The sequence below is a fragment of the Thamnophis elegans genome, chromosome 1 (genome assembly GCF_009769535.1).
Source record: "Thamnophis elegans isolate rThaEle1 chromosome 1, rThaEle1.pri, whole genome shotgun sequence".
NCBI classification, from domain to species: Eukaryota; Metazoa; Chordata; class Lepidosauria; order Squamata; family Colubridae; genus Thamnophis; species Thamnophis elegans.
Window position 1 is genome coordinate 109210549 of NC_045541.1, and position 22014 is coordinate 109232562.

Here is a 22014-nt window from a genome sequence, read left to right on the forward strand (position 1 = left end):
AACAAGAGAAAGGGTATGGCTTGCCCAGGTGCTCAGCGGGGATAGGGGAGAAAAGCATTGAGACTATTGTTCTACAAGTTCCATCTGGAAATTTTGTCCAAACCCCAATCAATCAAGTGGGCTGAATCCTGAGCTACAATGAGTTTCTTCCATGTGCAGAAAAGACAACTTTTTTTTTTTATTCTAGGGATACTTCTTACCTCTTTAGTGTTTTCTTTAGAACCAATTTTTTTAAATATCTCTGCCAAAATATCATTTACTTTGGCCTTTGGTGACTTTTCATCCTATAAAAAGAATTTGGACATTAATTAACAAACCAAATGAAAAATCCAAATAACAACTAAAGAATGCAGAAAACCAAATGAAAAAATCTAGAGGAATTGAAATTTAAGTAACTGAAGCATCTTTTGAAATACAGGCAGAACACTAAAACAGGTAAGCCAGAGTTATAAAACATAAATGAGGAGAAAAACTAGGACAGTATATTCCAATTTAAAGAAAACAAATCACTATTCTAGAAAAGAAATCAGACAGCATTAAAATCTCAACTTGTTAACAATAGCAAACATAGGGATTCCAGGCTCACTAGCAGAGTTCTGAATACTATGATAGAGTTCACACATATTATCAATACTGTACACTACTTTAGAAGCCAGCTTCAAATGGCCATGTGTAGATATAATGGCCTGAAGGCACAAAGTTGAGGAAAAAGGAAAGTTAGTCTTCAAATATTGCCATTTATAGACAAATTATACGCAGCAATAGACAAATTTGATATCTGTAATGCTTTGAGAACTATGAGTGTCAAGCAGAACCAGAAATTAACCTTGTAATTGTGACTACCCTAAACCCAACACGCTTAAGCCAGCTCTCTTGAACATCACTTCATGCAAGACTTCTTTTTTCTTCGTGAGGACAATGTCATGGATAGATAGCATTCTGTACTGTGTGGGTAGTCCTTGACTTACGACCACAATAGATCCCAAAATTTATATTGCTAAATGAAACATTTGTGATGTGAATTTTGCCCTATTATTTCACTCTGTGATGATTTTTCTGGTCACAGTTGTTAAGTGAATCACTGCAGTTCTTAAATTTGTAACACGGTTGTTAAGTAAATCTGGCTTTCCTATTGACTTTGCTTGTAAGAAGATTGCAAAAGGTGATCATGAGCCCAGGACATTGAAACTGTCGTAAGTATGAGTTGGTTGCCAAGCATCTGAATTTTGGTCATGTGACCATGGGGATGCTGCAATGGCTGTAAGGGCGAAAAACAGCCATAAGTCACTTTTTTCAGTGCCTTTGTAACTTTGAACAGTCACTAAATGAACTGTTGCAAGTTGAGGACTACTTGTAATTCATCTCCTTTAAAAGAAGTCAAAGTGACTATCTGAGCTTTTCAAGAAAGATCTGTTATGTTATAAATAAATGTCAGGGGGGGGGAGCAAATTGATTGTTTATAGGAAATAGGCATGTTGCCCAATTTGTATACAGCCTGAAGCATGCTACTGGGCAAGAGATATTCTGTAGCTAACCAAACTTTGCAAAATGCCTCCCTGTGTTTCTTGACATCCTAATCCAGCCACATCAGGGAGCGTCTTCAGGCTTCTATGTAATCCAGGCTAAAAGTCCAATACAGTAAAAATGATATAATTCACAAAGATTCCAACTGTGCACCAGAAAATTAACCAGGTTTAAGGTGATGGCTGTTTTCTTTCTATTTTAAAATATATAAAATACTTACAATACGGGAAGCGCCTTTTTCTGTGCCTTTATCAGATTTGCTTCCAGTTTGGTCCAGGGAGTGTTTCATCATTCTGCATAGATGAGCCTCCAATTCAGACTCATTCTTGTTGTCTATCATTGTTAGATGATCTAAAATCTAGAAAGAAACATTATAACTTTAGAGAGAATCTTTTAAATATTCCTGAGAACCATTCATGGGTTGGAACAAATCCATTTGGTCTTACCTTAGGTCCCTTCAGTTTGCATAATGTATGAATCAGGGTCTTCAGAGTCCGTATTGGGAATTCACTTTTACACTGCTTTAATTTCTCTTTTGGAAACACCTTCATAAAGATATGAATGTCCAACATGATTCGGTCCAGGTTGATGCTGTTGATGGTTTCAGGGAGAAGTCTTACCATTCTCCATAAGCACTTGGAGACAGGAGAGAAATGTTTACAAATCAAAATCAGTTACTTATGGAACAGCAGATCCCAATGCAGAGTCGTTAGTGGCAAACTTGATGTTTTAAAAGCTTAAAATAAATGGTCATGAACAAACGTGGCAACTGTCCGCTGAATTATGTTGGACATAAAAAGTTCATTGATCATTAAGACATCAACTCTTAACAGATATTTTAAACCTTTAGTTTTCATTGGCAAGTTTATTTATTAATAACAGATAATGCCACACTAACTTGTATTCATAATGTAATTTTTCCAATAGAAAAGAATTAGATCTATAATTATGACAAGTTGGCAATACATATCATTATGCCATTTCAAATTTGAAAACAAACCTACATACTCACTTTCATTACAAGTTCTGAGAACTTGGGAGAACTAGCAGTTGCTAATAGACTGTCCTGGAGTAGAACAAGCAGGGCACTAGAAGAATTAAGTGAAGTAGCATTATTTATTTGATTTATATAGCCACCCATCTCACTGTGGTGATTCTGAGTGGCTAATATTTAAAACTCTAATACAAATAATGTAAAATTACAATATATATAATAACTATTAACATAAAAGCCAGTCTGTCACAAAGTAATCAACGATCTCCTAAGCTTCATCTAAATATAACCCCTGCAAGTCATACATATTTTCACAGAGAATCAGCAAGTACCATGCAGAGGTGTGTAATACTTGGGATTTTACTTGGGCAAATGTTAAAAATACAATAAGGTTATAAGGTTATAAGGTTTATTACACTTGTATGCCACCCTATTCCCGAAGGGACTCAGAGCGGCTAACAAACCAAAGGGGAAAGGGATAATACAGACAAAAAACAAAAGGCAAACAAACAAAATACAAAAAAAATTTAAAAGCAACCAACAGCCACACAAATTCGAGAGGGGGTGGGAACCCATCAGCTCCAGGCCTGTCGGAACAGCCAGGTTTTGATGGCTTTGCGGAAAGCCTGAAGGGTGGTGAGGGTCTGGATCTCCACGGGGAGGTCGTTCCAGAGGGCCGGAGCAGCCACAGAGAAGGCCCTCCTCCGGGTGGTCGACAAACGGCATTGGGCGGTGGATGGAATTCGGAGGAGGCCTAATCTGTGGCATCTAATAGGTCTTTGGGAGGTAATTGGCAGCAGGCGGTCTCTCAAGTACCCAGGTCCAATACCATGAAGGGCTTTATAAGTGACGACTAGCACCTTGAAGCGTATCCGGAGACCAATAGGCAGCCAGTGCAGCTCGCGGAGGATAGGTGTAACGTGGGTGTACCGAGGTGCACCCACAATCGCTTGCGCGGCTGCATTCTGGACAAGCTGAAGTCTCCGAATGCTCTTCAAGGGCTGCCCCATGTAGAGCGCATTGCAGTAGTAAATAAAACATAACATCTATTTGTAACTCATGAAAGCATCGATGACTTTTTCTAAGACTGCATGGCTATTGCAGAGAGGCCTCCACTCCAATCACGCAATTTTGCCTACTGCAGATATGGCTACTTTAATTAGCTACAGGAAGTGTTTACGCTTTAAACCACAGGTGTCAAACTCCCCATGTCACGCTGCTGTCATGTGACGTTTCGTGACATTTCCCTCCTTCGCGGAGCTGGGGTGGGCGTGCCCCGTGCATGACGCATCTTGCCCGCAGGTTGCCAATTTGACACCCTGCTCTAAACCATTTTTTCTGAACTGAATTTGCTCAACTGTATCCAACTGTAACGAGGAACAAAAATATTTCATCAAGCACATGTGGAATATTAGCGTTAAGTGCTATGGCAAATGATTAGACTATTAAAGAAAGATTTTTCATCTTATCATCAAGTTATTTACCTCAATATGTTGGTTTGGTCAGATTTCTCTAGAACTTTTACCACCAAGAGGTTGACAGATCTGATAACCTGCTGGCCTTCTTCTAGATCTTCAACTCTTGCATCCAGCATTAAGGTAATAAGGCCATGCATCAAATCCTTCAACACTCCCGCCGAAGCCTCCCTTGCCAAGCTTTCAATCTGGAATAACTGTCAAGTGAATCTCAGTGTTAGATACAATTCTATCTTCTGAAAAAAACTTACAAGCCACAATAACCCCTTCAGAGCCCCAATATTAGATTGGTCCCTATGGGAAATCAATGTTGCATTTTGCTTGCCTTCTCAGTAAGCCTTGTTTTCAGAAATATGTTTAGAAGTATTGATGAGTGAAAAGAACCTGTGGTGCAGGATTGAAGGGAAGGAGATGCTTTAGATGCCAGCCTGAAGAAATTCAGTGGCAAATCACAACACAACAATACAACACAAGCTGCACCTCTTAAAGGCATGGTTTGTACTTTAAATAATGTTTTTGTCAGATGATTGACACTGCAGCAGATTAGATCAGAATGACACTTAGATATTTGGGGAGCTACATTTACTCATCCCTGAAAATACCACTTCAAGAACTAAAATATTAATAAGTGTAAAATATCTAGATCATTTAACCCAACTACATAAAAAAAGATAAAATACTACATCATGGACTTTATCTTTTTTTCCAAACAGTAGGCAAACATATTTAAAAATTTTAATTAGGCTTCCAGGAACTAAGCTTGTGAATTGTTTTTGGTAACTCCTGAAATTCAGGAAGATGGTGAGTAAAAAACATGCAACTTGGCCTACTATTTGTACCAAGCAACCAGATTCTGCATTAAGATTGCTTGATGTGCAGTATACTTTACATTAAAAAAAAAATAAAAAAAGTATACCTGATCATATTTTGACTGTTTTTTTCCCCTCATTTTACAGTAGCAAAAGAAATAAATAAAGAACTCTTACTGAAATCATGTTTCCGATGATGCAGCTGTACAACTTGACAATCTCATCCTTGTCCAGTTTCTCATCAGCCATATGAGTATTATAAATGAGTCGGAGCTGCATGAATGTAGCTACTAAGAACTGGTCAATGTGGCCAGACATTGCTTCGGCTTTATCCTCTTGTCTTAGAACCTCATCAATCTATATACAGACATAATAATTATGTTTCTTCACACAGCGGAGTATTTAAGATATTGGCATGCACTAGCTGCAAAAACTATCACCAATCTCTCCTCTTAACTATTATTTTTCCCATTCTGCTGTTCTATTTCAATTCTCTAAGAATCCATCACTTTGTTCACAATCTTAGACTATTAGGCCAAACATCAGATGTGCAGTGCTAGCAAAAGTTAGTTATTTCTGCATTATCTATTTTAACAAATTCTGCAGCCTTCACACTTCAAAGAACCTGTCTCAAATATGCATATTACTACAAAAATTTAAAATTCATTTTTTCCTGCAGTTGCAGTAATTGTTAGCCCTAGGGGAATGCAAGATAAAAATGTGAATTCACCCTAGTATTCCTTTCTTTTCCATAAAGTAAGAATGTTTTTTTCACAAACTTTCTTATGCTATTTGGAACAGTTGAGAAACAGAATCCCTTCTTTTAGAGATAGCAAAGTAAAAATGATTGTTACTCTGCAGTAAACCTCAGTTCAGACCCATTGGTAGACTGATGCTCATCAAATCTTATTCTAAAACCTACAACTATACATACATACATACATACATACATACATACATACATACATACATATGTATGAGAGACTGACCCAAAGTCATCCAGTCAGATTATTTATTTTTTATCCAGCATTTATTGTGTTTATAAATAATGCAAGGTAGTGAACATAGCTAATACTCTTCCACCTTCTATTTTCCCCAGAACAATCCTATAGGTGAGTTTGACTCACCATTGAGTCAGATTTCACACCTAAAGTGGGACTCCTCAGTCCCCTGATTTCTAGCCTGGTTCCCTAACTGCTAGGCCAAATTCGCTCTCCAAATTAGAATAAATTTTCTCAATAGGAGAAATAAAATTTTATCCATGAAAAGTTATTTAAGGAGTCTTTACTGATGTGGCAGCATAGAAATATACTTAACAAACAAACTGAATGAACCACAAAAGCCTCCTCATTCATTTCCCCTGACTTGCTCTATTCAATCAGAAGCCAAGTCCATGCCATCCCATCCTCCACCCTCACACCCCAAAAAAATACTTCTTGAAACAAAGTGGCCTCAGCTGGCAAATGAGGACTCTGTTTCAAGGTTTGGTAGACTGAAATCCAAGCAGTGGAGCAACAGGAATTTGATTTAAAGCCCAGTAAGGTTAAATAAATGTTGTCTTATTACATAATATGAAGAGTTAAAGTATCCTTGCATGCCTCTTGGCATCAAAATGAAAGTCAGTGAATTATCTAGTAACTGGGAATATTCTATGTTCTTGCACTTGAACATAAGATCTTTTTCTTTACAACATGTGGTGCCTGCAACCAATTTGGCTGGCTTCAAAAAGGTTTGGATCAATTCATTGAAGTCACAGAGTTCAACAGCTATTAGTCTTGTTGGCAACTGTATACACCAGAGATGGCTAATCCTTTTCACCACTTGTGTGCCCACCCCATAATTTAATCCCCCCCACACCATGCCCCCTGCGCCAGTGTGCGTAACACCCCCCCCCCTCACTGCCCCGAGCATGCACGCATGGCTTTCTTGGAGCCTGGAGAGTGCGAAAACGGCCTCCCCCGCCCCCCCCGGAAGCCGGAAATGGTCCATATTCTGATTTTTTGTGGGCCCGGTAGGTCCGTTTTTCACCCTCCCCAGGCTCCAGAGGCTTTCTAGGAGCCTGGGGAGGGTGAAAAACAGCCCAACACGCAAACCAGAAGTTCAGGAACGGACTTCCGGGTTGGCCGTTGGGCCATTTTTCTCCTCCGGAGGGCAAAAAAAAAAAAAAAAAAAACCAACGCGCAAACCGGAAGTCGGTTCCCGAACTTCCTGAGCTGACAGGGCAATGCCTTGCGTGCCCTCAGAAATGACTCTATGTGCCACAGGTTCGTGTGCCACAGGTTCGCCATCACGGGTACAGACCACTGATAGCTAACCTTTTCCGGACTGAGTGCTCAAAGCACATGTGCATGCAAGTGCGTGCCCAAACCCCCAAAATGCAATGCATGTGCCCCCCATGCATGCCCCCTGCGCATGGGATTCCTACATGCGCCTCCTCCCCCACACATGTGTGTGCAGGGGCCCTGCATGCACCCCAGAGACCAGAAGACTAGCTGGGCAATGGAAGGCATGTGCACAAATGCATGGCAGAGCTGAACTGGGCCAATGAATTGCGTGCCCACAGAGAGGGCACTGTGTGCTACCTCTGGCTCGCGTATCATAGGTTCGCCATCACAGATAGACCATCTGGTGGGAGATGGGCTTTCTTGTGCAGTTGACCACTGTGAGAACAGAATATTGGACTAGGTAGACCAGAGGTCCACTCCAGGAAGGCACCACGTTTGTTCCTTTTGAGAACTGCGAGTCAGATGGCCCCTGTGCACTTAGTTATGTCATCAAGACATATTTCTGAGTGGTGCATGTGTCACCTGACACATAGCTCCACCAAATGTGCAACTCATCACTCTCGCAAATAATTTCTTGATCTGTTAAATTATGTTGCCGCCATCTACAAAGAACACCACTTACCTGTGCAAGAGCTTGGATACTAGTATTGATATCCCCACTGGCTACCTGGGAGATAACAAAGTTGATAGTAGAAGCAGTATTGCTGTGCATGTCATCAAAGTGTGGGGAGACAGCACGGACCCTGGGTGGAGGAAAGTTTTTGCAATTACTGAAAGACAATCCTTTCCACACTACTTCCAAAATAATACTTACAAATTTTGCAGAGAGTTTTAGCTTACGGTAATTGAGAAAAGCAGAATATGCTATTGAAAACAAGCACATGGTTAGGAAGTACAAATGGCTGCAGATCTAGCTAATAAGTAGATGCTGCTTGCCTGTGGAATTTTAACATTTTTCCTGTAACACCTGAATAGGGTTTCTTTCATTATTTTCCTTCCCTGTCAAGTCAGCTCTTCTCCTTCGCTCATCTCATCTCTATTTTTTATCTCTCCTTTTTTCTTCTACATTTTCCTATCTCTATTCTGTGGGTAGGATACTTTTTGTGTGTTTTGCATTGCTACTAGAAGAAAGGAGAGGAACTTGTATGTATATATCTCTATCACTGTATGAGACAGTGGCTGGTATATGCAGATGAGAGAATCAATGTATTTTATAAATGGAATGCTCTATTAAATTTAACTATAGTTACATCAATTAGTATTGACTTCTTTTTGCTCAGATCTTTTCTTTTATGGCCTCGGGTAGAACCTTCACATGTTGAGAAAGAAGAGAACACCATACCTATAATATGCAAATACTGGGTCAAAACAAACACTTACTTAGGTTCAGGAATCAAGACTGGCTCAAAGATGTCATCCAGTTTGTGCTGAACAAGTGCTGGCATTTCACATCGCATTGTGCCATTATCATTTTCTATTTCATCCAGATCCAGCTGAAATTCCCGAGGAACTGTATGCATTGCCTCTGAATGGCCACTCAAGTTACGGGCTTGGCTATAAAAATCAAGCAACACATTTTCCTTAATATTTCAGGAAGCATGCTGTCTTCCTAACAGAAGTGACATTCTGAAATCCTCATAAGCTACAGATGGAAAACATTCTTTTCTATATTATTTGGGACTTCGTTGGAGAGAGTCCAACTTTACGTCAAAGTAATCTCCCTGGTCTCCCAATATTCCCTGCAGTTCACAAGAAATTGGGAAGGCGCTCCCATTATCGCTCAGTTTTTCTAGAGCTTAAGGAGGGGAACAACAAATAATGGCTTGCTATTCCAACGTAACAAAATTTGTTGTCCCCTAATGATTGTGTTTAAACACAGAAGCCAAAAGAAAAAAATGAAAAAAACCCCTGCAAGTGGTCCTTCACTTACACCCATAATTGATAAATGTGCCATACCCAATTTTAAAACCTGTTTTTCCGCATTGTTAGGCAAATCTCGGCAGTTGTGAAATGAATTGTGTGGTTGTTAAGTGAAATTCAGTTTCCCTCCATTGATTTTTGCTTGTCAGAAGCTGCAAATGGTGATCACATGACCTAGGGATGCTGCAACAGTTGTAAATAAAATGCTGGTTCCAAGTGCCCAATTTCTGATCACATGACTGTGGAGATTTGGTTGTAAGTGCAAGAACTGATTGTAAGTCACTTTTTTCGGTACTGTTGTAACTTTGAATAGACACTAAACAAAATGTTGTAGGTCAAGGACTTCCTGCAGTAGTTTTTATAGCTTTTGCATTAACCAAGGAAAGCCAGGGGTCATCAGCCATGACACTAACTATTTGAAATCGGTACTCTCTTTAAAAACTTTGTTAGGTTTCCCTTTTACGTCTTACATCAAATACACCACCACAAATGTTAAAGAGAGAACAAGAAAGTATGGTTTCATCCAAATGAATCCAGTTTTTATTCATATATGGAGAAGGTATTATGTTAGGTTGCCTTTCTTAGTGACCGCTGTTTCTTAATCCAGAATATTCCCAGCTGAGTTTTATACTCTTCAATTACAACTTGTCATTTGTCTTATTTTGTTAGGGATTTTCTACTAAGCAGAGGATTTTAGAACAATGGCGTAAGGTATAGCAAGAGGCATTCTAGAAGGGGTGCAAGAATCACATATTAAAGAGAGATGGGGATCTTAATTTCACATTGGATAGTATCCAATGCCACCTGAAGGAAGTCTGCTTCTGTAGAAGTACCGCCCTTAACTTTTTTACCCAAGAGATGGGACACTATTTCTCATATCCAACATCAGTTTTTTCTAGAACCCTAAGTTTTAAGAAGCTTTAGGGTATTTAATAACTAATGATTGGGGGGGGGGGACGGGGGGACAGAAATCGTATGAGCCCTGCTACCAAGGATTTAGTGGTTAGTACTTACATCCTATAAGTGCGATACATAATTCTGTCCATGGAGAAGCAGTGAAAAAAGGCACAATACCATTTAGAAAGCATTCAAGACATGACAAAACAGATGAAGAAAGGTTCAAACATTTTGCTTTGCAGTTTTGTTTTTGTTTTTTTTGCAATCTGTGTCTCATGCATGCAGCAATGATAAAAACAAAAGACAAACACAAGGCAACAGCAAGGTATGTTTTAGCACACACTGTGAAAATGTTGCACACAGATGGCATTTTCTCCACATAACATACTTGAGTTTGGAAGACATGTCTTCAGCTGCTCCCTTCCGCAGCATGTTTGCACTGGCATTGGCATTTTGCATGCGCTGGGGTTTTTCATCTACCTGCCTTGATGAAGCAGCATTTGGTCTCTTAGCTGACCGCTTTATTCGTTCCTCCAACATACTCATGTCCTTCTCAGAAAGCTGTACAAGAAGAAAAACTTTAATGTCATGAGAGATTTTCCTCTAAGAATAAGCCACAGCTTCATAATTTCTGAAAAAACAATTAACATGCAATTTATTTCCCAATACAGGACTTCTATTTAGCAATTATTCTTTTATTCACTTTATAAGTACAGTACAAATGTTTCCTAAAACACTTCTAAACAAAAAAATAAGCAAAGGCAGAGTCTCTCATTTATTTATTATTCATCAAGTTCTCTCCCCAACAGCTGTAAACTCTCTCATATGAAAAAAATAAATTGAGAGAGACTGGGGATACAGCAACTGTATGATGTTATACAGATTCTCTGTAGAGACAACACTATATGTCAGTAAGCCAGCATCCACATTTTTGCAGTTGGACATCTATCCTCCTTGATTCAGTGTACTGTGACCACTACACAAGACAACTTACTATCTAAGTTGTCAATTCCCTAATTCTATAGAACAGGGATGGGCAACCTTTTTGTGCCCAATATTTGGTGGCTTGGAGAGAGCTGCAAATTGGAGGGCCCACATCATACAAGTGATGACACTGACGCTATGCCTATTTTAGGATTTGTACTCAGTTTTTATCTGTCCCTCACTGCAAAATAATGGAAAATATTGTTATTTTTCAGCAGACATGTTTGGGTTTCTGGGGGCTACCCTTACCTGTATAAAGCAAGAGCAGATTACAATTAAATTTTGTGAGTGGAATAGAATTTTTTGTCAGTGTTTGAATGAAACTATGGAGCACTCTCACAGATGTTAACCCATTTTGTTGACAGGACTGCCATGTAGATAAATTCTGGATGCTACTATTTTCCTACCCCCAACCTGGGAAAGTGACTTGAGAAACAGTAAGACCTAAAGCAGCAACTGACTTAATTTACAATTTCCCCAAAAGCTAACATCTTGCAAGAATATGAGATTTCATATCCAAGTGCAGAGATGTTATCTAAATTGAATAAAATTAATTTGTAATTTTAGATTTTCAAAATGAGAATAAGAAAGTAGTTGTAGGATATATCAATACATCTTAAAACTCAAAGCATTGAAGATTTAAAAAACAAGATAAAATCATCATTAATACAGCTGTTCTCCAATTTTGCAGGGCCACTGCACCCTGACGTTTCATGTAAGAATGACCTTTCATATTATTGTGATGTTAGAAATTCAGAAATCTGAAATTTTAATTTTAAGTAAAGTTAAATTGAAATTTTGACAAAAGCAGTGGTTCTGAAATGTAAGAAAAAATAATTCCATGTAAGGTACTATTTTGGAAGTAGGTGGTACTTGATACCACCTGATTTTTTTACTTCAAAATAGCTTGATATCCTACTTGAAGGTGGATGGTGAAACTCCCAGAAAGAATCTTTTATCTTATTTAACCCCAACTTTTTGTAATTTGGTGCACAACTAATAAATATTTTAAAATTATTGTAAAGAGACAACAGATATGTTCTAAGTTCATTAGTCACATTTGTATTTAGAATCAGGTTGATATAAAATAACTTGCATGAAGAGACCTATTGGTCTAAATAGGCATTTAATGATTGATCCCTGACAGACATCTCCAGGCTTTCCTTTCCACTTTCTCTGGATATGCATAAAATATGTGACTTTTAGCTTAATTGCTTTAACGCTTTGAACAGTTTAAAATCTGAATCTTAGAAACTGGACTGAACTGATTAAATAATAGTTTGGTGCAGATTGGTTTTTCTTCTTTTACCAATATAACGTCCTCCAATTATTCACTAACACAGTTGTCAAAACTTTTGAACAAGGTTTGTGGTAGACAAAATTCAACTAATTTCCACTGCTATTGCAGTTTAACAATGAATGCTTATTTATTTATCATCTTACAATTCATTGATATCTGAATGATTCATTAACCATCAACTAAATAGTGTAAAGTACAATTTATCTGTTCTTGAGAATCAATATTCAATCAATTGTATAATGCAGGTCGCTGTGACTTTGTACCATTTAACCTGAATCGTCCAATACACTGTAAGGATTTAATTTTTTCCTTTGATTCCTGTATACTTACATTTCCAATCATCTTGAACACCTGGTCCCCATGCACATTGTAAACAGTAACAATGGTATTAAGTGCAGCATTTCTGACCGTGTTGTCCCTGTCACCAATGTGAATTGCAATTTCCTTTAAGGCTTTGCCAGGAGTGGGCTGACACACATTCATACCATATGATTCAATTAGACATCCCAGCTCTTCTAAGCACTCTAAGGATAACAAAAGAAGATATAAACAAAACCCAGAAGCAACCACACTTCTTAGTAAAGTGAACTGTTATTATAGACAAGGTAAAAAATCTTCTTTATAATTAAAAATCTCCAAGATGCAACTGGGAACCCACTCTAACACAATGTATGAAATGGTCCGTAGCCATTCACATTTATTGTCAGTAGCCTGAACAAGCATTAAAAATATTTTTTATAACATGAACATAACTGTTACTCTCCATTTTTAAAAATCATTTCTTTCCTATCTCATTGTTTTCTATGCCACCCCCACTTTAAGGAACTGCTACATCTTTGTGGGTATGGCAACTAGGTAATTAAGTAAAAGGCTCATATTGCTCCCTTTGGAAATAATTATGTCGAGTGATGGCATATATGAATGTGCACCCCCAAACCTAACTAGGCTGAAAATAATTACCTACCCCTGCATACACCAATGCATCTGCCCATATTTCATGCATCCAATGCAGAAATTGACACACCAGTATTTTAAGTGGGACTTGCCCATTCCATGATTTTTATGACTGTAATAAGATATTGTGATCTGTTCTACATGTCCCACCTGCCCGCTGTTTTGAATTTTTTGATTTCGTTCCATCCATGATAAATGTGAACATTTTGCTGGCTGGATAGACAAGACACATTCTGTTCAGAATGGCACGCACATCCCTTCGAATAACATCTTTGGGTTCCCCAACCTAAAATCAGAGAAGATATTTGGAGATTTAGAAAAAAGGGACGCATAATCAATATTCTTAATATTCTCATCCAGGGCTTTCAGGGAATCACGTGCATGCCTAAGGTCTCCAAAGTGTCCTGTGGGAGGAGTCACTGATGGGTTATTCTCAGACCCCCATTAACCTAAAGACTGAGGTTAAAATTGAGGCCACTCCCCTCTCCCTCACTTCCTAGCCCCAGTCATAATCTGTCTTCGGCCTATTAGGAGACTAAATTTTTGGCTCCTGAGATTAGAGTGATTTTGAGAGAATTTTCCCATACTTGACTCCCCCACCTCCTCCCTTAGTCTTCCCTGCGTGTGGTAAGTGAGCTGGGCAATAGCGGAGCTTTGCCAGGGGCACTAGAGGCTCCGAGGCCGCTGGCGGTCATTGGGGGGGCATCTGAAGTCGGGCGCCAGGAGATCTGTTGTGGCGCACACCCATTACATTGGGGGTCGCTGGAGCTCTGCCGCTTCACTGAAGCTGCTTCTGAACCTGTTTTTCCCAGGCTTTACAGATCCCAACGGTGGATGCGCCCATGGCGTCTTTTGCATCTTCTTCATCTCTGGTGGCAGGTTACATTGCCAACAATCTTAAGGTGGAGGATAGGAGAGCTGAACTGACTTTGCGCAAGAACTTCCAAGCGGCCATGTGAGCGATCAAGGCAGCTGCTGCGGCCTCCTTCTTCAATAGGTTCACCCTCCTCTGGTTGTCCCAGATGCAGGAGAGGGTTCTGGCTATGGAGGTACGTCTTTTGTAGGACATTGCAAAGCTTACAGCGGTTGCTCAGTTCTCGGCGGATGGCACGCTCGCCACGTCGGTGGCATCCAGGAGACTTCTCTGGCTACATGGTTGGCAGGCAGATGCCGGGTCCAAGTGGAACCTGACTGCAGCAGAGTATTCTGGCGATAAGCTATTTGGAGCCTTCCTTGATCTGCTTCTGGTGGAGGACAAAAACAAGCGTAAGATCCTGCCTTCTACTTCCAAACGGGCAGAGCAAAGGTCGATGCCCTTTCAGAAGAGGTCTGCATATCAGCCTCCAGAGCAGGACTACCAGCAGCAACAGAGGTACCCCTCTCCTCCTAGGTACTCTCGACAGAAGATAGACAATTTATTACAAGGACAGGAATCGGTATCAACAGCCCAACAAGCGGCCCTTTTGAGGGGGTGGGATGGCCGTTTCTACTGCAGGAATAAATGATCCGGGCTTGGATCTCCCCATAGGCGGTTGCCTTGCTCATTTTGCAGGACGCTGGGACCTCATCTTCTCTGATGCATGGGTCCGCTACACTGTTCACTTTGGGTTGCATTTGGAGTTTCGTTCTCACCCCCCTTCTTGTTTCAGGCTTCTCCTCCTTTTGGAACCTGGTAAAGCGCGAGCTTATGCGCAAGGCCATTCAGCACCTGTTGGATATTCAGGCCGTGGAACTGGTTCCAAGGATCATAGAGATTCCTGTTTCTATTCCAATTTATTTGTACTTCCGAAAAATTCAGGCGGTTGGAGAGCCATTCTGGATTTAAAGTTACTAAACTCTAGACTGGTTTACCAGAAGTTTAAAATGGCTTCCTTGAAGTCTATCCTCGAGGGGATCAGGTTGGAGATTCCCTGGTCCCCTTTGACCTTACTGAAGCTTATCTCCATATCCTGATTGCACTGGAAGATAGGAAGTTCCTTAGTTTTTCATACGGGGGGATTCATTATCAGTACAAGGCCCTTCCCTTTGGACTGGCTTCGGCTTCCAGGACCTTTACCAAGGTGCTGGCGGTGGTCGCGGGTCACCTTAGATCCGTTCCGATCTGAATTCAATGTTACCTAGATGATGTCCTCGTGCAGGCTAGCAGCCTTAGGGCAGCGAAGAGGGACCTTCAGGTCACTATTAGAACCTTGCAGTCCTTGGGATTCTCAGTAAACTTTGAGAAGAGCCATTTAGAGCCCTCTACCCGGTTGCAACACCTGGGAGCGGTCACTGACATGATGGAGAGAAGAGTGTTCCTATCCCAAGATCATAGGGATAGTATCTGTCAGCTGGTTCAGCAGATCCACAGGACGCGCTCTGTTCCCGGAGTGCTGCTCTCGCATCTCCTGGGGAGGTGCATCTCTTGCATTGCAATCGTTCCGTGGGATCAGCTCCATTCCAGGGAGCTGCAGTGGCTACTGCTTCCGTACCAGAAGGACGGTTCCTGCGACGCGACATTCAAGATTCCCATTCTGCCCCAGATCTGGCTGTGTCTGTGCTGGTGGACGTCTCCCACCATGGCCAAAGGTGTTCTGTTCAGAGAGCCAGACAGGTTGGTGTTGACGACCGACACGAGTCTCTTCAGTTGGGGGGCACACCTAGACTCCCAGCTGCCCCAGGGCCATTGGTCGGTCTCTGACTTGCATCAGAACATCAACTGATTGAAGCTCACGGCAATCTACCTGGCCCTCCGTCATTTCAAGGAGAAGGTATCGGGGCAGCACATCCTGGTTCTGATGGACAACATCACCGCAAAGGCGCACGTCAACAAGCAGGGGGACACCCACTTGGAACGAGGCTCCGAAGTTGGGGAATTGGGCGGAACATCATCTCCTGTCGCTGAGGGCGGAGCACATCTTCGGGGGTAGACAACATGCAAGCCAACTGGCTCAGCCGAGAAGTGGACTATGGAGAATGGCAGCTGCTTTCCAAGGTCTTCGACAAGATTTGCTGGAGGTTCGGCAGGCCGGTGGTGGATCTGTTCGCCAAGCCAGCCAACTCGCAGGTCCAGAGGGTCATCTCCCGGTACCCGGCTTGGGGTGCGGAGAAAGTGGATGCCCTACGGTGTCGTTGGGCGGAGGACCTCTTGTATGCCTTCCCCCCCTTCCACTCATTCCCGGGGTTCTCAGGAAGCTGGTAGTAGAGGGGGCAGAGGTCATTGTAGTGGCTCCCTATTGGCCCCGTTGGCCTTGGTTCGCGGACCTGATGGATCTGTCCATGTCTCTCCACTGGAAGATTCCCTGAGGGGAGGTGGCTCTTTGCCAGGGGACCCTGCACAATCCGGAGCCTCAGTGGCTCCAGTTGACTGTTTGGCACTTGAGCAGGAATACTTGAGGGTGGCCCAGTTTTTGGCCAGAGTTATCAGGACTATTAAGGCCTCCACGAGGAAGTCCATTACCCACATCCCTGATGCTACATGGGCCGCCTTTGTGTCCTGATGCCGTTCCGTGCAGGTGGATCCGGCAACAGCCTTTGCAACCTCAGGTGCTGGAGTTCCTTCAGGATTGGCTGGACAAGGAGCTTTCCCACAACACCCTCAGGAGGCAGGTTGTGGCATTGTCAACAGTTCTTGGGGGGGCTGGGATTCTGTTCTTTGGCGCAAGACCCGATCATTAAGAGGTTTCTCGGGGGGGGGGGATAAACTTAGTCCTCCTGTAGTGCATCATTTCCCCACATGGGATTTACCAACTTTCCTCCAGGCACTGACGGGGGCTCCCTTCGAGCCAGATCTGTGCACCTTCCATGAAAACAGGGTTGTCTTCAGGTTGGACCCTTCGCTTTTGCCAAGGTCAATTCCCTGTTCCATGGGGCGCAAGAGGTGGTCCTACCAGACTTCTGTCCAACACCCTCCAGGCAGAGGGAAAGCTCTTGGCATCACCTAGATGTGAGGAGGGTGTTGAGCATCTATCTTAAGCGCACCTCTCCTTCTGGAGGTCAGAGGCGTTGTTCGTCTCCTTCCAGCCTTCTGCCCTTGGGGCCAGGGTGTCTTCTGCTCCCATAGGTAGATGGATTAGGCTGGCTATGACCAGAGCCTACAAAGCTCGCAGCCTTACACTACCAGCTGGCATTACGGTCCCCTCCACCAGGAGTGCGGCCACGTCAATGGCCTGGTCTACTCAGGCACCTATAGAGGATATTTGCAGGGCGGCAGCCTGGGCTTCCCCTACGCCTTTCATCAGGCTTTATCAGGTGGATGCTTACGCTTCGGTGGAGACTTCATTCGGTAGGCGGGTTCTGCAGAGAGTAATGGAAGCTTCCCTCCCTGGGACATCGAGCTTTGGTATGACCCATCAGTGATTCCTCCCACAGGACACTTTGGAGACTGTCAGTTGGTCTTACCTGAACTGCATGTCTCAAAGTCCTGTGGAATGAGTCACTTCCTACCCTAGTTGGGAGCGGGCGCGAGGAGGGCCTGAGCATTATTGTTTGAGTTTGGTCGGTTAGGTTCTGAGCTTGTTGTAGTTGTTCTTGTGTTCCGGTTGTTGTTCCTTACAATTCCTTACCAGATTCCTCCTACAACACCGATCTTCGATTAAGACTGGAGCCAGGAAGTAAGGCAGAGGGGAGTGGCCTCAATTTTAACCTCAGTCTCTAGGCAAATGGGGTCTGAGAATAACCCATCAGTGACTCATCCCACAGGACTTTGAGACATGCAGTTCAGGTAAGACCAACTGACATTTTCGGATTTTATATTTTTACTCTGAAATTTTAGGTAGTGACAAATACACTGGAGCAAACATGAGTGCATTTAACCTTGAGCACAATAACATATTACAAGATGCTATCCTGATCTAGATTACTGTTCTCAGATGCTCTGAGAGTTTTGTAAATTAGAATCTTTGCAAGTACAGCAGAAGAAACAGATACAAAATCTCATGAGTTCATTATAGTGAATAAGAGATACATGTTCTCTAATGATTTAAAAAAATTATGTAAGACATTTGCTCAGCAATTCTGTTGAATTTTTACAGCGATGTTAAATATGTTGCTCTCACACAAACTGTATCGAGTGTATCATGTATTACAATTAATTTAGTCGTTAAAGATCAGAATTTCTAATTGATGTATTTAGGTTTTTTTTTGCTAATAGATATAATTCTACTACCATTATGAATGCAAGTATTTATTTGAAACTGCTCTCATATTTTTATGAATGTTACTGGTAATATTCAAAGGTGCTTTTCAGGAGGCAAAAAGCACCTTTGGGACAACCATGACCTTGATGACTCAGAATCTCTACAGACTTTTAACATTACAGGTAATAACACCCAGCTTATCTTGGCTGATCTCATAAAATATAAACCTTTTAATGATTTTATTGTAATTTTTCTGATTTTTGCTGTTCAGTCATTCAGAAATTGCAAGTTTAATAAATTAACATCATCATCAAGATTGGACCATGTTAATACTTGTATACAAGCCCACCAGGAAATCTCAAGATTGGAGCTAGACTGGGAAGTGGAAAAACATCCCAGAAGACAACAATAGATTAGTCTTTTGTATTGTTGACAATAAAATAAAATTTAGATGTTCTCAAGCAGTTGATCTTAATTTTATCTTATCTTCTATAGTATCTTTTGATGTGAGTTCAAAGTTGTTTTAAAAAAGTAGTGCTAGATATGAAGGCTGGAATACAGTTAATGGAATTCCCTAGGTTACTGATCATATTCACATTAAAAAAAAATCATAGAACATATGAAAATTTGCTCTCTACCTCTTGCATCCTATTTTTCCAATTTTGCCTAATATAATGCCCTGACTGAAGTTTTAATGATATTATTCTACACCTTAATTCAAGCATTCTAAAATTGAAGCATATTGTCACCTACGCTTATTCAGGAATGGGAAGGATCTTGAGGAGGAAGCTAAAGTAAGATCTGATGGCAATTTGGGGGGCCCTTTACATCAGTAAAAACATTTTAGCAATGTTTTCCATTTCTATTATTTGAAAAAGTAATAATATTTCATATCTGGTTTTCTTGCTTCTCTTTTCCAAGTAGGGTTTTTCCTTTCTTTTCCAAATACAGTATTCTCAAGTTCTATTTGCTAAAGTCATTATTATTCTCAATACTGTCACAGAGGGACCTCTAATTTCACAATTTGCTTTTTGATATATTTTGTGAGCAAAACATCTAGGTTTTTTTTTTTCATTTTACCCACTCTAAGAAGTCAAGACACACCAAGTATACAGCTTTTTAAAATTCTGGATACCTTCAAAGTAAGATAGGGAATGAAGGAAGTGGCTTCATTTTCAGTCAGGTGGTATTCTTCTTGGTTCAACATGAGAAACAACAGCTTAAGATACTCCAAAGTTTTCATCAGAACACTTGTGTTGGTGTCAAAGAACCTGAGAGTGATCCACTTCAGAATCAGATCTAAACAGCTGATAACTCCATCTTTTTCACTCTCCAAGTGCTTGAAAGGGGGAAAAAGAACAAGGTGAAGTTTTGCACACAAAAAGTTTTTTTTTTTTTACAATAAAATAAACTGAGAAATTGTATTTCAATTAAATGATTATGCCATGGCTTTTCTAGTAGCAAAGGGACCAAAGATAATTATTTTGTACATGCATAATTGCAACTTGCATCAGCTACTCTGCTATTTAAGTTTGTTTCAAATGCTCATATTCAGTGCCTCGATGGAGGCCAATACTAATTGCACTGTTCTTATGAGAATATTATGCAGGGCTCTAGTTTGAATAGGGCATTTTCAAAAGTTGCACGCTCTAGGAAAAGTTATACTAGTGTTCTTATTGGTTTATCAATTGCCAGAAATCAATGCTCCTCACCTCAACCATTACACTAAGCGCTTTGTTGTGGCGTTGAAAATCTGTATGAAACATTTCATCTTGTAACCACTTGGCAACACAGCTAGACATCTGAGTCTTCAATTGCTCAATGTATTCATCACGAGGAGTAGTAAAATTCCATTTCAAAACCTGAAGGAAGAGGGGAACGTGGTCTTCTTAAAAATTAAACCTGTAAGTTAACCTACTTGTAACTTAAATTTTACTTAAAATAATTAGTCTGTAAATTGTAAGTGGCATGTAGATACATCCTATATGTATGTGTACAGTTGTTTTCCTTATTTGCTAAGACTACATTATTGAGCCACAAGTAATTTTTAAGTAACATCGATCCTCCTAACATAACAAAATAAGTTCATATTTATGAATATTTTTCCTATATAGATTACTTGACTACCAAAGCATTGTCTCTTTATAACTTTCACTTTTCTTTCACTAAATCTAGTTTGGTTAAACTTCAAGCAAGCACTTTCTACCCATTTCACTTTTGAGACAGTCATGAAGAGGATACCAGAAACAATTGATTATTTTAAGCAAAGGATAATTTATTCTTGTATCTGAATTGGAACAAGTCCAGATTATTTTAAAAATGGATTAATGTTTCTACCTTGGCTTCTAGTTAACTTGTGTCAACTAGAACTCTTGTTGGATATGTGTTAAGATTATCTCACAAATATCACCTAGTGAGCTTTCATGGCAGAAGTGCAACTAATCTTGAGTCTTTGTATTTTGTATTTTAATACCTCAGAACTGTATTATAACATAGATGCTTAGGTGCATACACATAGTCAGTAATTTGAGGCTTGTTTCTGCCTATTCATTCTGTGCAGTATTTCTCAAACATAGTGATGCCAAGTTATGTTGATTTCAACTCCCATAATTCCTTATGCCGACTGGTACAATTTTAGCAATCTTCCCATTTAAAAAATACAATAAAACAATTTTGTTATTATAGAAACATTTCCTAATACTGAATGAAGAGACACCTCTCCACTGAACTTTTCCAAAATAATTCACTTGGTTTAAGCACAGTAAGGCAGAACAAATCTGGCAAATTTTGTAGGCCACGCGTAACAAAAAAGGATGACAGAACAACTTCTAATTTTGTATGCTTGTCCACTGAACTGTTAATAACATTGGTAAATACATTAGAGCAGAATGTGCATTTATACAATTAAGTGAATAAATAACTTTAAGTAATCTCCACATGTATTTTTACCTGGAGATTTAACCACTGGAATGTTAAAGTAAATATGGTTTATAATAGGAATTAAGGTCTAATACAACCCAGAAATCAGACATTGAGCATTTCTCTCACCTTTAATCCTTTCTCATCTTTCATTCTTTGCTCTTTTCCATTTGGGACTAAAATAAAAACTGGGCCAGACCTGTCATCATCATCTTTCAAATTGGATTTGCTTGGAACCTTTTTCCCTTGTATACCCTAAGAAGCAAAACAACAGTAAGTTCATTTCCCCGTAACCAACCTCCTATAATCTAGTTTTAAACCATTTTCCATTCTGCACCTCTGGACTAATCTCACTGAAATCAACAGGAATGCCTTTATTTAGAATAAATCTATCCCATCAGCATGCAAGCCAAGTATTTCACCTACACAGAAGTTTGTGTTAGAATGTGCACTGAAGACCTCAAGTACCTATTTAGCAGAGTAAAGACAAAGGCCATAACAGTGTTTAGTACAGCAAGTATATAAAGGTCAGTGTACCAGCCACTGTACGTGGTACCCGTTTATTACCTGTTTGATAACTTTGTTCTTTGTCAGATTACTATTGCCTTTGGTGAGGCCTGAATTTGCATCAGAATGCTGAAACAAGTCATAAAACACTCTGTAGTTAATAGTATTGACCACATAAACACCTTTTAAAAAGTTTTTTAAAATTTCTGCATAAATATGAATATAGAGCCCAAGCACTCTGTTCCTTTTTATTGACTGTATGTGAAATATTACATAGCTAAGAACACTGGCATGTAAATTATACTGAGGAAGAACTGAGTTAGAAGGGA

The 22014-nt window shown here is 40.3% G+C and overlaps 1 protein-coding gene and 1 non-coding gene across 2 annotated transcripts in view; both read right to left on the reverse strand.

Moving 5' to 3' along the window:
* Positions 1-22014, reverse strand: part of CKAP5 (cytoskeleton associated protein 5) — a 71838-nt gene that overhangs the window by 6860 nt on the left and 42964 nt on the right. Inside the window, 14 exon segments of the mRNA XM_032226966.1 lie at positions 201-284; positions 1745-1882; positions 1971-2159; positions 2537-2612; positions 4003-4190; positions 4980-5159; positions 7710-7830; positions 8468-8641; positions 10293-10465; positions 12519-12712; positions 13293-13428; positions 19395-19598; positions 19972-20121; positions 21308-21433. Of these exon segments, the coding sequence (XP_032082857.1) occupies positions 201-284; positions 1745-1882; positions 1971-2159; positions 2537-2612; positions 4003-4190; positions 4980-5159; positions 7710-7830; positions 8468-8641; positions 10293-10465; positions 12519-12712; positions 13293-13428; positions 19395-19598; positions 19972-20121; positions 21308-21433 (2133 nt within the window).
* LOC116523736 lies at positions 7540-7652 on the reverse strand. Its single transcript, XR_004257107.1, has one exon. It is a non-coding gene; the product is annotated as a small nucleolar RNA SNORD67 (small nucleolar RNA).